General features: G+C 39.9%; 1 protein-coding gene across 3 annotated transcripts in view; it reads right to left on the minus strand.

The window, feature by feature from the left end:
* BTBD9 (BTB domain containing 9) overlaps nucleotides 1-13,445 on the minus strand; it is a 386,775-nt gene that overhangs the window by 70,805 nt on the left and 302,525 nt on the right. For all 3 annotated transcript variants that reach the window (XM_069487430.1, XM_069487432.1, XM_069487431.1), the window contains exon 9: nucleotides 5,074-5,181. In XM_069487430.1, coding sequence (XP_069343531.1) covers nucleotides 5,074-5,181 — 108 coding nt within the window. The remainder of the gene's footprint in view (nucleotides 1-5,073; nucleotides 5,182-13,445) is intronic.

Consider the following 13,445-nt stretch of genomic DNA (forward strand, 5'->3'; position numbering starts at 1 on the left):
AACAAGCCATACATGGCTTCAGATTCACCCAGAGAGAGAAAAGGAAACACAGCAAGCTACCAGGACAGCATTAGATACTTCTTCCCAGCAGGAGTCTTTGTAGCAGCAGGCTGCACAACTGTCCACGAGCTATGCTTTTTGGCCTACAGGTGACAGCTCAAATAAGAGTGTATAAGATCCAACAATCGGCAGGTGTGGACACTCTCTGGCTTAGAGGCCTCACTTCCAAAGAGAAACTAACATCTCTTACAACAGCTCCACAAGCACAGATCCCAGAATCACAAGGAATAAGCCCAGTTACAAAAGTCATCACACGTAGGGAGGCCCAAAGCTGTAGCTTTGGATATTTCTCTTTCCTATCTAGGTGAGTAATATTGTCTCTTTGATTTCTTTTTCTTTTAGTGAAATATGGGTATTTACAGTTCTCCCAGGCCAAATGTAATTTGCCAATCAGGGGTAATTTTTATCCCAAGCAATGTGGCTTAATAACACAGCTGACATTTCATTTCTATCAGGTTTTTGGAAGACCAGATCTAGAAAGGCAACTGGGCCCAAAGTCAATATCTCATGCAAAGGGAAAAGGGTTTTACTAACCCTTTTCCCATATTTCACAAAAAGGAAAAGAAATCAAAGAAACAGTGTTACCAGTCTAGATAGGAAAGAAAAAGAAATTTTAGGACCATAGCTATAGAGAGGTGCTTCAGAAGTTTCTCTAACAGGAAAAAGAAGCAATTAGGAACTTCAAGAAAACAAAAAGCTGTCTAATATGCAGCTATTAAACATGTGGAATAATTCTGAACACTTACAAAAAATGTAATCTATTTGATCTGAACATAGTACAATTCTTCCAAGAGGAGCACAAATTTAGTGACATAGAACAATATTTTCTTCACCCTAGCTCCGGTCAATTACTAGATCTGTCTTGAACAATGTTTACATAATCATAATATTATAAGGAGTTCTTAGTGGTTTTTCCTTTTCTGGGTCAATTTATAGGTAACACATGGAAGATTTAACTATAAGGTATAGAACTATTTATATAGTATAGTTTTGCTATATTTACAATGTCAATATAATAAAACAACTAATAGAAGATGGGAAGTAGAAAGGGGAAAAATAGAGGGAAATGTAGGGGTGGTAATTTCCTCATCAACAGAGAGTCAAGAAATGCTGCCATAACTGATGTCCATAAAAAACAGAGGTTTAAGTATATAGTTTAATTTTAAAAGATAAATAGTAGAACTAAAAATAAACATAACTAACAAAAATAAGGAGTGGCTAAGTGAGCTAAATTTCTTTTTTTAATAGCAAGAAGTTAGTAAAGTTGATAAATTAAACAGGTATAAAATATTAAACATGTATAAAATATTATTTATGGTTGAGAAGTTAAAAAAACTAAAGGGTCAAAAGTAGTTATCTCTGAGGAATGGAACAGAAGATGGGAAGGCAAAATTTTGCTTTTCACATATATTCTTCTATACTGTTTAATTTTCCATGTGCATGTTTTACATTTATAATTAAAAAATTGATCTTAAATAACAGTTTTAGAGTTCAGCAATTTAGAGGACAGCAGAGAAAAGAAATCAGTAATTAGACAGTGAGGTCTTTTGAAATAAGGCTAGAGGGTATAGAATTAGATCATGTGAAGAAAGAGGGGAAAGAAGTAATTTTTAAAAATTAGTCACTACAAAAACAGGATCGTTTACAATAGAAAATGACCCTTTATCCTAAAAGCAAACCAAGAGAAGCTCCAACTATAGCAGAAAGGACTTAGGAGGGCTATAAAAGAAAACACCCCACCCCAGGAGCAGAGCTAAGAGACACTGGAGAATCTCATTCCCTAGGGATTTGCCAGAGGGCAGCAAAATTCTGTGATCTGGTTTTGCAACTTGGTAGAATGCTATCAAGAGGCAGAGTTGGGATCTTTAAAGATTCCATATAATTTCACCTATAACATGATTCACACACTTTATTTCAACAAAGAGCAGGCTATAATTCTCGACACTAATAGAATCCTCTCTTGAGGTCTGCTCCGGAGTATATCAGTTAAGAAGGAAAATCTTTTATCTTTTATCATTTGCATATCTTCTATATTTCTTAAGGCCTAACTTGAAAATGGGAGGTACAAAAGATTCAGATTATGCCTATAAACATAAAATTCTTAGCGGGTTAACAGGTACTTGCCTTCTTGCTGGTACTCTTGTCTTCTAACGTATTATTTATTTATTAATGTGTAAAACACTGCTATAGCATCTGAGTGCTAAAATACAAAGTTAAAAACATATAAATTATTTAAATCCACCAACTGATGGAAAGAAATAATTAAAAAGAGAAAAAAATGTTGACAACTTAATGCAAAGCTACTGGGAGAGGATCTAATGAATGAATGAGTTTTTGAAACAAGAAAAAAACCATTTAACTAAATACAAAATTATTATAACATGTACCTGGTCAATAGTTAGTCAACCAGCTCTTGTTGAAAACTCACACTGTATTGCATTTTCAACAGAGGGACATAAAAGAGATGACGAATTCAGTTTATAACATGAAATGACAGAAGAGATGGCAGTAACCAGTATGACATGTAAAAGGTGACAACCTTCGAGGAAGCAGCGGGTCTGGTATGGGAGCCGTGGACCCAATAAACAGACTGCGGAAAGACAAAAGGTGGGTTCGTGGGCCTTAGAGGCTTTCCATTGTACAAAAAGGGTTCCGGGATATTGGAAATAAGTTAACCACTTCATTTCCCCCTTTTCATCATCTAGCTTGGTCTAGCCCTCTTCAGTAATAACGCTTTGAGTCTCAGGAGGCAATGTGCTATAGTGGCAAGAGCCCTGGGTTTAGATCTCAGCTCTGCTCCTTGAAAAAGTGGCAGAGACGGTCACAAGATTTACGCTCCACTGGGAAGTGGCATGTGAGTGGACAGGATGTACACTACACCTAGGCCAAGGCTTTTCAGAACCTTCTCTCTATTCTTTCTCCTTCTGCCAGCTACATGCAGCTAATGCTGATGAGGGCCTACGTGATAGCAGAACCACAAGATGAAAATTGTCTGAGTTCCTCAGTCACCTGTTGGGAAGAGCCACTAAACAACCAGGAACATCCACACTGTTACATGACTGGGAAATAAACTATTGTGCTAAGCCACTGAAATAGTGAAGCTTATTTGTTATAGCACCAAGTGTTAACCTAACCAATATAAACATGCTATCTGATAATTACTATAATAATAGTGGTGATGGTGTCACACATTGCATCAGACAAGGCATCATTAATGCTATTAAGAAATTTGGTCAAATAAGCACATGAAAAGATGCTCGACATCACTAGCCATCAGGGAAATGCAAATCAAAACCACCCTGAGATGCCATTTAACTCTCACTAGGATGGCTATGATCAAAAAGATGGACAACAACAAGTGTTGGTGAGAATGTGGAGAAACTGGAGCCCTCATACATAGCTGGTGGGAATGCAAAATGGTGCAGCTGCTTTGGAAAAGTCTGGCAGTTCCTCAAAAAGTTTAACATAGAGTTATCAGATGACCTGGCCATTCTATTCTCAGGAATTGAAAATATATGTCCACACAAAAACTTGTACAGGAATGTTCATAGCAGCATTGTTTATAATAGCCAAGAAGTGGAAACAATTCAAAGGTTTACCAACAAATGAATGGATAAACAAAATGTGGTATACGTACGCAATAGAATATTATTCAGCCATGAAAAGAAATGAAATTCCAACATATGCTATAACACGGATGAACCTTGAAAACATTATGCTAAGTGAAAGAAGCCAGAAAAAAAGCTCACATACTATATGATTCTATTTGTATGAAATGTCCAGAAAATGCAAATACATAAAGACAGAAATTGAATGCTGGAGCTGGGGGAATTGAAGGGAAATGGGGAGTGACTGCTAATGAGGAAGAGGTTTCTATTTGGGGTGTGGAAAATGGTCTGAAATGTTATATAGTAGTGATGGTTGCACAACTCTGCGAATATACTAAAAACCATTGAATTGTACACTTTACAAGGGTGAATTCTATCTAATTTCATGCGAGTTATATCTCAATTTAAAAAAGAAAAAGAAATAGCCTTTTGCTCTAGCTTGCCTCTCAGAGACTCCGGCTCTACACAGAAAGGCACTGAGCTCCCACCACACACCATGATGCTCGCTGATTAGAACCACAGAATCCTTCCTCCTAGCTTCTCCTGCAACCCGGCAAACTCAAACAGAGCCTCACTGCCGTAGGCATTAAATGCCTCTGTTTGCCTGTGGAGAGCCTAAGATACAAGGCTTTCCTTAGTTTATGTAACAGCACAGCTAACACTGAGATGAGAGAAATAGTTAAGCTATCCCTAAGAACAATATAAGTGTGGGGTATAGACTAGAATTCCTGAATAACTACTAAAGTGTGTATTACTTCCGCAAAATTCTCTAAGGAAGAACAAAATCCTAAAGGGATAGTAGGGGATATGGGAGGAGGATCTGAGAAAGGACTGCATAAGGAAAATGTCTTTCTCTTCCCTGTTTAGGTACACATGTCATTTTCAGAAGTGTGAGTAAAGTTCATACTGCAAGATAGAGAAATCTTGTTTGGTCACATTAAGCAAATTCTCATGTAAGTACTTAATAGTTAAAACTGAAGTAAAGGATCACTAAAATATATTTTCAACCTCCAAATAAGAACATAATTCAGGCTGGGCATGGTGACTCACACCTGTAATCTCAGCACTTTGGGAAGACAGGTGGGAGGATCGCTTGAGGCCAGGAGTTCAAGACTAGCCTCACTAACATAGCGAGACCCCATTGCTAAAAAATTTTTTTTTAAAAAACTAGCTAGGTGTGGTGGTGCATGCCAGCTGTAGTCCTAGCTCCTTGGGAGGCTGAGGCAGGAGGATCACTTGAGCCCAGGAATTTGAGGCTGCAGTGAGCTGTGATCATGTCACTACACTCCAGCCTGGGCGACAGAGCAAGACCGTCTCAAAAAAAAAAAAAAAAATTGGTGATTCTATGAATCTTCTGCGGAACCTGATTCCAAATGGAATAAATTCCTGAAAGGATGCAACTTACTTGCAGGAGACTTTAGTTCTGTCGGCAACCATTGTCCACTGTTGCTGGTTGGTAGAAACCTCAACGTAGTAGCTATAGCTTCGATCATCACAGTCCCAGAGTAGTAACCTGAACAAAGGGAAAGACATAAAATTGTAAATGTTCTAACTGGCTGTTTCCTTAGGCTGCAGGCACCAGGGAATCTGTCTACTCTATCCCTCTCACCTGCATCCTTTGTCCTACCACACTTTCAGGACTGGAAAAAGAAAGTGAATTCCGACAAAAGTATGAAGAGAACAGATGGAGTTGGTCTGCGGCGAGAGGCTTATCTCTTTAGGAGTTTATTTTATACATCACCCAATCCCCAGCAGCCTGTCCCCCTAGTGGCAAAATTCTTTAGATTGGCTTAGGAGGGAGTAGATGTCCTTAAGTCATCCTTCCTGCTTCTTTCAGATCTCTCCAGGCTGGCTGGGCTGACCACTGCTCATGGGGGAATCTGTGCTTTCTAATTGATTTTTCTAATTGTATTTTCTACTTGGTGATAACCCCATGACCTTTATTATCATGTTTTAGGCTCCATCTCATTCTCACCAGAATTTCGGCATAGCTTCCGTAAGATTATCTGATTTAGATACAAGCAAACATATATTCATTAGTAAAACTTTCTTATTCATTTTTTAGAAACTGATTATCTTGGTTCTGTTCTTCTTATCCCCCTTTTCTGCGCAGATAAGAAGCTAAGCATTAACTGTATGATTCCATTTACATGAAGCTCAAAGTAGACAAAATTTACCTGTTGGTGACAGGAATCGGAATACCTCTGGGGTAGATATCAATTGGGAAAGGGAATAAGGGAATCTTCTTGAATGCTGGACCCGTGCTAGTTTTGATCTGAGTGGTAGTTACACAGGTATATATGCATGTAAATATTCGTTGAGCTATATATAAAAGATTTGTGCACTATGTTATTCCTCAATGTAAAATATAAGAATTGAAAAAAAAAAAAAGACTTTGAGCATTGCAATACAGGGTCAGTATCCTGCTTCTGACAGTGCCACAGCGGAAACAGATCATTGCTTTCTATGATTTCAGACTTAAAAGTCCTTCCCGTACATAATATGTGTCTTATTGTTTTCTAGTTGGTCATGTGTGTTTGCTTCCTCCACCTGCCAGAATAGACAGTGAGCTCCTTGAGGGCAGTGCCTATGTCTCACTGATTTTTCTATACTCAGTACTTGACATAATTTCGCACACAGAACTTTACACTCAATGTTTGCTGAACAAATACGTTCCTTGTAATGACAGCAATAATAGTGATCATGACAGCCAACATTTCTTTAATGCTAACTGTGCATCAGGCCCTGTGTTAAATGCTGTATACAATTTATTTTATTAAATTCTCCTAAATATTCTTTAGCAAGCACTATTGCTTGCTTATCAAATTATAGATGGTGAAAATAGGGCTTAAAGCTGTTAAGTAACTTGTTTAAACTCACACAGTGAGTGGTAGGTACAGGGTTCCAACCTGGTATCCTGACCCAAACCCCATTTCTAAAATCCTGCTGCCAAATGTTTCCTTTACTCCCAGCTGATGTGTCTAGGTCATAATTTACAGTCTGTAACCTATCACTCTATAAAGGTAGTTGTACTATTTTCCTTTAATTTTGCAATTATAATCAGTGAAAACCCTTCCCACAAGTTCAGTTTAGTGTCACCTATAAAGCTATTGCTGAGGATTAGGACTGCCCCTGGGTTTTCCTTTCCCCTTACCCTCTGTTCCTTGTTTTCAGTTGTAATTCCGTTTGCTATCAATGACTAAACCCACATTATCTAATATTTTGGAACTCATATTTTAAGTGGAGAAAACTGTTAAAAGGTTTTGGAAAGCATAAACAGATGACACCTACTGATTCCCTTTAATTCACCTCAGTATTCAATCTCTCAAAGTACTCTACATGAATCAGAACACATTCCACTTCACTGTTCTTAAGTGTCCAAAAATTCTGCTCTTAGGTTACACAATTTGCCTGATGAGAAAGTGAATCATTTCCATCGTTAGTCATCTCCACAAATATTATTCTAGTCTCTCAGCACTTTTATGAAGTTAGCCTATGCTATTAATAATTTATATTTATTTTGGGTAACTTTTTAAAGTGTATTTTTTGTTTCTATGTTTGGCTCTCATTTTGATTATAAACGTATTAGAAAGACTTTTGATCTTTCTCTTTTTAAAAAAATTCTACTTCCCACATGTGGGCTCTGTTCATGGTGTACGTTCCATACATGTTCTGGGCTGAAATCACTTGTAATTCTGTGACAGTAGATTAAAACTAGGGAAAAACTTCAAATTAATTCATCATACTCTTCATTTAACAGCTCCAGTAACAGGTTTATTGGAAGATAGTGTTGAGGATACTTTTCCCAATGGGATTTTGAATTATTTATGGAGAGCCAGGTTTATCGTAACTGCTATCTTTCTAGATAATCATGAGTTAGTGTTTCTACAGAGTATCCAAATGAAAACAATCCATTCCTTTTGGACTAGAACCTAACCAGATCTCAAAATATTTCATGGGAAAAGACTGCCTTGAGGATATGGCATATGGAGAAGATAAAAATGGAAGACCAATTATGAGTATCATAAATGCTCTAGTAGAGATTCTTGGAGTGACAGAATATTAGAAGAATTTTTGAAGTTGTATATAGCATGCCCTATATGTTGCTTATTCTATAAAGTCCTCTAATTTGTTTCACGGCAAATTATTATTTTAAAATGAAGACCATCTGCAATTCCAGTAACTTTTAAAACACATACACACAGTGCATACTCTTTATAACTTGCTTCGTTTGCTTAATGGTCTATTATGAATGTCTTTTTGTATCATCAAATATGCTTCTACATCATATTGCTGACTTCATAGTATTTCACTGTATGGATACCTCGTAATTTATTTAATCAGTCTCTTATTATTGGACACTTAAGTAGTTGATAACATTTGACTGTTACAAAAAAATTCTGTGATGAACATTCTTAGCTAAATCTATGATTATTGAAAGTTTCTATAAGTGAAACTCCTAGAGTAAGGTATATAAACATTATGAGGCTTTGATATATACCGCAAAATAGCTGTGTACCTCTTTTCATCCCAACCCTAAACAAAAATCTATATCAATTTATACTAACACTACAAGCAGTGTATAACAAATGCCTGTTTTGGTGTATTATGTTTAAAAATACTACCAATTTGATAGATGAAATATATCTCATTAATCTGCAGTTTTTTACTTATCATTGAACTTGAACATTTTTACCCATTTTCTACTTATATTTATCCTTTTGTTAATGACTTACAAAATGTCCTCTCTATTTAAAGGGTATTAATCCACTGCCTATCATAGTTTGCATGTTGAGGATATTAATTTTTATTAGCTTAGTCTATCGATCTTTACCTCAATAATTTCTCCTGGCCTAAATTCCTTTTTCTGAACAGCAGCCAAGTGCATATACTGGCTGAGACAGCTCCTCTCTATTCCTCTATTAGGAGTCCCTGGGGGCTGGAAATGTGGGGTCATGGTGACTCCTGAGTGCAAAAGGGACACTGATGGATCTCAGGTCATCAAGCCTAAGGCTCAGACTCAACTATGCTGTGGAGTTTTTAAAAGACTTTCTAATTTATGTGCCAGGATGCATATTTGCTTGGAATTTAGGCTTAGCCAGGAATGAAAATCCCTTTCTTGATTTGACTGAAACAAAACAAAACAAACAAAAAACCCCAAAGCGCAGCTGAAGAAAATAATTGGCTTAATCTCTTTTTTCCCACAGAGAGGAATTTTGTTCTGAGAAGGCACAACTGAAAAACCCACCAACTCCCTTCACTTCTTTCCCTGCCTGCGAAGTGTTTTCTTATGTATTTGCACCTACATCAACACAGAGATATTTCTGATTTGTAATCTGGCCAGGGAATATTTGCACGGTGAGCTTGCCTAGGACAGACACTCCCTATGACCTTAATTGAGACGCGCTCCTTAAAGGTAGCCAGCACACTTCCATCCACAGACTTCCCCCCACACACCAGAAGCCATTTTCAAAGGGGGCTGAAGAAAGGAAGCTGCCGGCCAAGATCTATTGATGCAGATCGGGTCCGTGTTTAGCTGTTGCCACAAACCTCTCTAACTAATGAGCACTGCATGAAATGCCTGGTGCTATTAAATGTTGTCTCCTCCATCTTCCCTATTCTCATTGTGGAGTTTTCCTAAAAGCAGTAAAGTGCTGTTTTTTTTTTAAATTGATTAGCAGATGTGATTTTGCTTACATCTTCCATAAATGCTCTGGCTGGCTACATACCATTGATTACCAGGGGTTCAGTTTACAGCAACTAATTGCTCTCCTTGCCGGTGTTTTTGATACAAAATTCAATAACGAATATGTTTCAAAACTCTTGTCTTTGCGGCTTGAGTCAGAAGTGACTCGAGGCAAACCCAGTGGACTGAGTTTTCCCTTCTTTAAAATAATTGCTCTCTCATCAGTCTGTGAAGAAAGTTTCCAAATTGTAGCATTCTAATTGGAAAGTCTGCATTATGCATGCGATGACAAACTATGTTGTGCTGAATGGCGTTTTTTCATCCTTTTCTCAAGGGATTAATTCTGTGCCAGATTGTGAACAATGGCTGAGGTATAACAGTTGAGATCAACAGCTTCTCCACTGAATTGGTGCCTTTTAGCCCAGGAGCCAGCGCCTGTTTTGCTGGTTTCTAACTGTCCGGCACTCGAGACTCCACTGGAAGGCCAGGGGCCACATTGCCGCGGTTGCTGAGAGTTCTCTCATTTGGGTGAAAACAAGCAACTAAAGGAAGATCACCTGTCAGGATATTAGTGATATTGTAATAATTTATCCTCAAATCCATTCCTAATCTTTCAGTTAAAGTCAAAAATACTCCTGACCTCAAAAATTGATACAGACTATTCTTTGTTAAAGATCCTTTAAGTTCTTCAGAAATAACTGTCTTCCATTCAATAATTCAAAAAATATTTACTGAGTGCGGACTGAGTTACCTTAGGCCAGTCACTTAACTAATACTTCAGTTTCATCCCTTGTGAAATTAAATGTCTAGATTTGATGGTTTCTCAGGGCTCTTCCAGTTCTAACATTTTAGAATTCTCTGCTGTAGCACATGCAGAGGTATTTTTGGTACGTCTGAACATTACATGGGAACTCCTCCCTTTGAGAGCTATGTCTAGCCCAACCTCAAGGTAGATGTGGGAGGCTCCTGAGCCCAGTTTAGTCTGTAGAGGCAACTGCATCCTAGAAAGCCGCCTGCCCCATGCCGGACTGATCAGATTTCCCTTCTCAGAAATTCAGAGATTCTACCTTAATTGGCCCTGTTCACTTAAAAATGAGGTGATAAAAGTGTGGACATTCTGGGGTGACCTTCTTTCGTCACAGGCACACAGAAGCAAAGAAAATCGTCTGCAGTGAGAAGCAGACGGTGCGGCCCAGGGAGAGCTGCCTGGGCCCCTAACAGCTTCCGATGTCTGGGTTCAGTCCCTGTGAGCGCCACTCAAGTTTCTGACCTAGTGTCCCATGAGAATTATCCCAAGCACTTAAATAAAGTTGCCATTTATGGCTTCAGCCATCTTTGCTTGGTTTCTATCATTTGGAACTGAAAGGGCCTAAGATAAGCCGCCGGTGGAGGGCACTGGACAGAAACGGTAGTCAACAAAGAGCAGAGGTGACGGCGTGAGGAGGCAACGATGCCGAGATGGCTACAGGACCAGGGAGGGAGCGACGGGAAGGTGGGAAAGCTCCCCTGGATGGCAGTGTTTTCATTCCAGTTTGAGAGAGGATTCCCTGTAGAAGCCGGGAGGCAGGGCTGCGCTGGGGGTGGCAAGGCAAGAGGCCTTAGAACGGACTCAGTGGGGTCAGCGGCGCAGCCTCTCAATGGAGGAAGGATCCGCGTAGTCTGTGACTGTCCCCAGCCGCGGCGCCAGCGGAGCAGTGTCGACGGGACAGGGAGGCACGGTGCAGGGTCAGTGAGTGAAAGGCCGGGAAAAGCACGGCGGATATGCGGGCTGCTGAGCGGTAAGTGGGGTCGGAGAGGGCGGACCAGCTTTCAGAACAGAGAGGGCCAGGGGTCGCGGCGCAGGAGAAGAGACGCCACGGAGGCGAGGGGAGGTGAGGGTTGCTTCAGCGCTTCACCTCATCCGGAAGGGGCCGCTGCTCACTCTTCTGAATGAGAAGCAGACAGACAGACAACACGTTAGGGGCTCTCTTCTAATCTCTGCTACTGAGAGGCAGGAGGGAGGGTAACAGCTGCCAGGAGGAATTAATATACAGCTTCAGAAAAACAACTTTACTGGTGAGAATCAGGGCCTTTCCCAAAGATGACAGGGCTCCTTACTGTCAACTGTCACAGGGTTCGATTATGCAGCTTCATCCTCAGGTGGGGAGCAGGCGCAGCCGGGAAGAGCTGCTGCAGGACTGCAGGTCCAAAATGAGATTCTCAGCAGGAGACAAGAGCCAAGTAACAATGTTTTATCAAAAGTGTGTGAAGTAGACCAGGTGGCTGCCCTGCAGAGTCCAGACATGAGAACCCCTGGGAAGCTGCCACCACGGGGGTCCTGCCTCTGAGTGGGCCACAACCTCTCAGGGCAAAGGGGATGCCAGTCGTCTTCCAATAGCAGGAGGAGGGAAATACAGGCCACTCACCAGCTGGAATGGTTTCTTAGGAAATACATTATTAGTCAGAGGAAATCAGAAAGTGTTTAATCTCTCATATCTGGGATGTGGAGGGTGATTTCTCTAAAAGGGGAAGAAACGATGGCACTGGTTAACAATATTCTTTTGCAGCTGGCCAGGGAAAAGGCAAGTGCAAGCTCTCGGCTGTCTGGCATATGCAGTTTCTGTGTTTCGTCACTGAAGCCCGAGGATGAACAGTGTGAGGAGGTGGCAAAGTATGCACTTTGGCTGCACTGTGTAGGCTGGCTCATTGAGAAAGGGCGGAATAAAGGGAGGATTTTTTCCTCCTGTCAAATCTTATATCTGATACAGTATAATCCAGGTAAGTTATCTGAAAGTGGAAAAATATCAACAGAGAATATGCCTGCAGGATATAACTGTGGATAGCTAGATGGAACAAAACTGTCCAAAACTTTGAGACAATACAAAACTACCAACTTTTAACAGCTAACTGAGACCATCTTTTCGCTCTTTGGAGGGATTAAGTTTTTAATTTCAAGTTTTTGGTGATAATATAAACTAACTCCATCCTACCAAATGGCATGGCTGCAGCTGCAAAACTCAATAGATACTGAGTGTGGAATGAACGTGAACAACTAATCATAATCCCACCTCACATTTGCACAGACTCACCGGTTTCAAAATGTTTTTGCATACATTATCACATTTGGGAAAAAAACAATTTATAATCAACACATTTCCTGCTTTCAATGCAAATCTATTTTTCTAAGTTCCTTGGTTAATTTTCTTGCATGAGCTAAACACTGCCCAAGCAATCTTTTACAGATTATTCAATCACTTGCCAAACCCTTTTCTTTTTAAACAAATAAATTTTTGCTCAGGCTTATGGTCTAGACTTCATACTACACAGTCCAATTTGATGAAAATCCTTTCATTCTATGCTTTCAGTGTGGATATATAAGAAAAATTTGTCCAGGCCAAACAGCTCTTTAGAAGAAAAGCAGTTTTCTTATATTTTTGAAGGTGACTCTTTCCAATACAGCCCCTTCCTTAAGCAAGATGTTGGCAGCAAAAATATTGGGAATTGTTCAAATGGCCTTAGGATAGTTTAAGGCCTTTTGGGCAGTGACACACTGAGCAGGTACGCAGCTTTTACAGATCTTTCCCTGTGTTTAAATTTGGCATCATCAATTCCCCTCTCTGCAACGAGGCCATCTGCCTTGATCCCAGCAGCTTCCTCATCATGACAAGTATATACAATCAGTGAGATCAGCCGCATTTGGCTCACCGGCAGGATCAGAAAAGGATGTGCAAGAGGCAGAAGCGCTGAGGTGCTCTCCATACCACAGGGCTTAGCTCCCCAGGTGTCAAGTCCAGTTCATGTGTAGCTTCATTTGCTAGGAAGGGTATTATGGGCTATTGTGATTTTTAAAGGCCAGAATCAGTTTCTTCTGTTACCAGCTGAAGGCAATTTGTAGCCGTGTGAGTTTTTTTGTTCCCTGTCCTCAATTCTATGAAATTATTAGGAGGGTGAGAAGAAGAGATAGACATGTTAAAGAGCTCAGAACTCACTGATCTATAAGCTGAGTGTTAAGAATTTTACTTCCTGGATCTTACTTAAGACTTATTGGCTGGGCGCAGTGGTTCACGCCTATAATCCTAGCATTCTGGGAGGACGAGGCAGGAGGATTGCTT

The sequence above is a fragment of the Eulemur rufifrons genome, chromosome 15 (assembly GCF_041146395.1).
Source record: "Eulemur rufifrons isolate Redbay chromosome 15, OSU_ERuf_1, whole genome shotgun sequence".
In the NCBI taxonomy this organism is placed as follows: domain Eukaryota; kingdom Metazoa; phylum Chordata; class Mammalia; order Primates; family Lemuridae; genus Eulemur; species Eulemur rufifrons.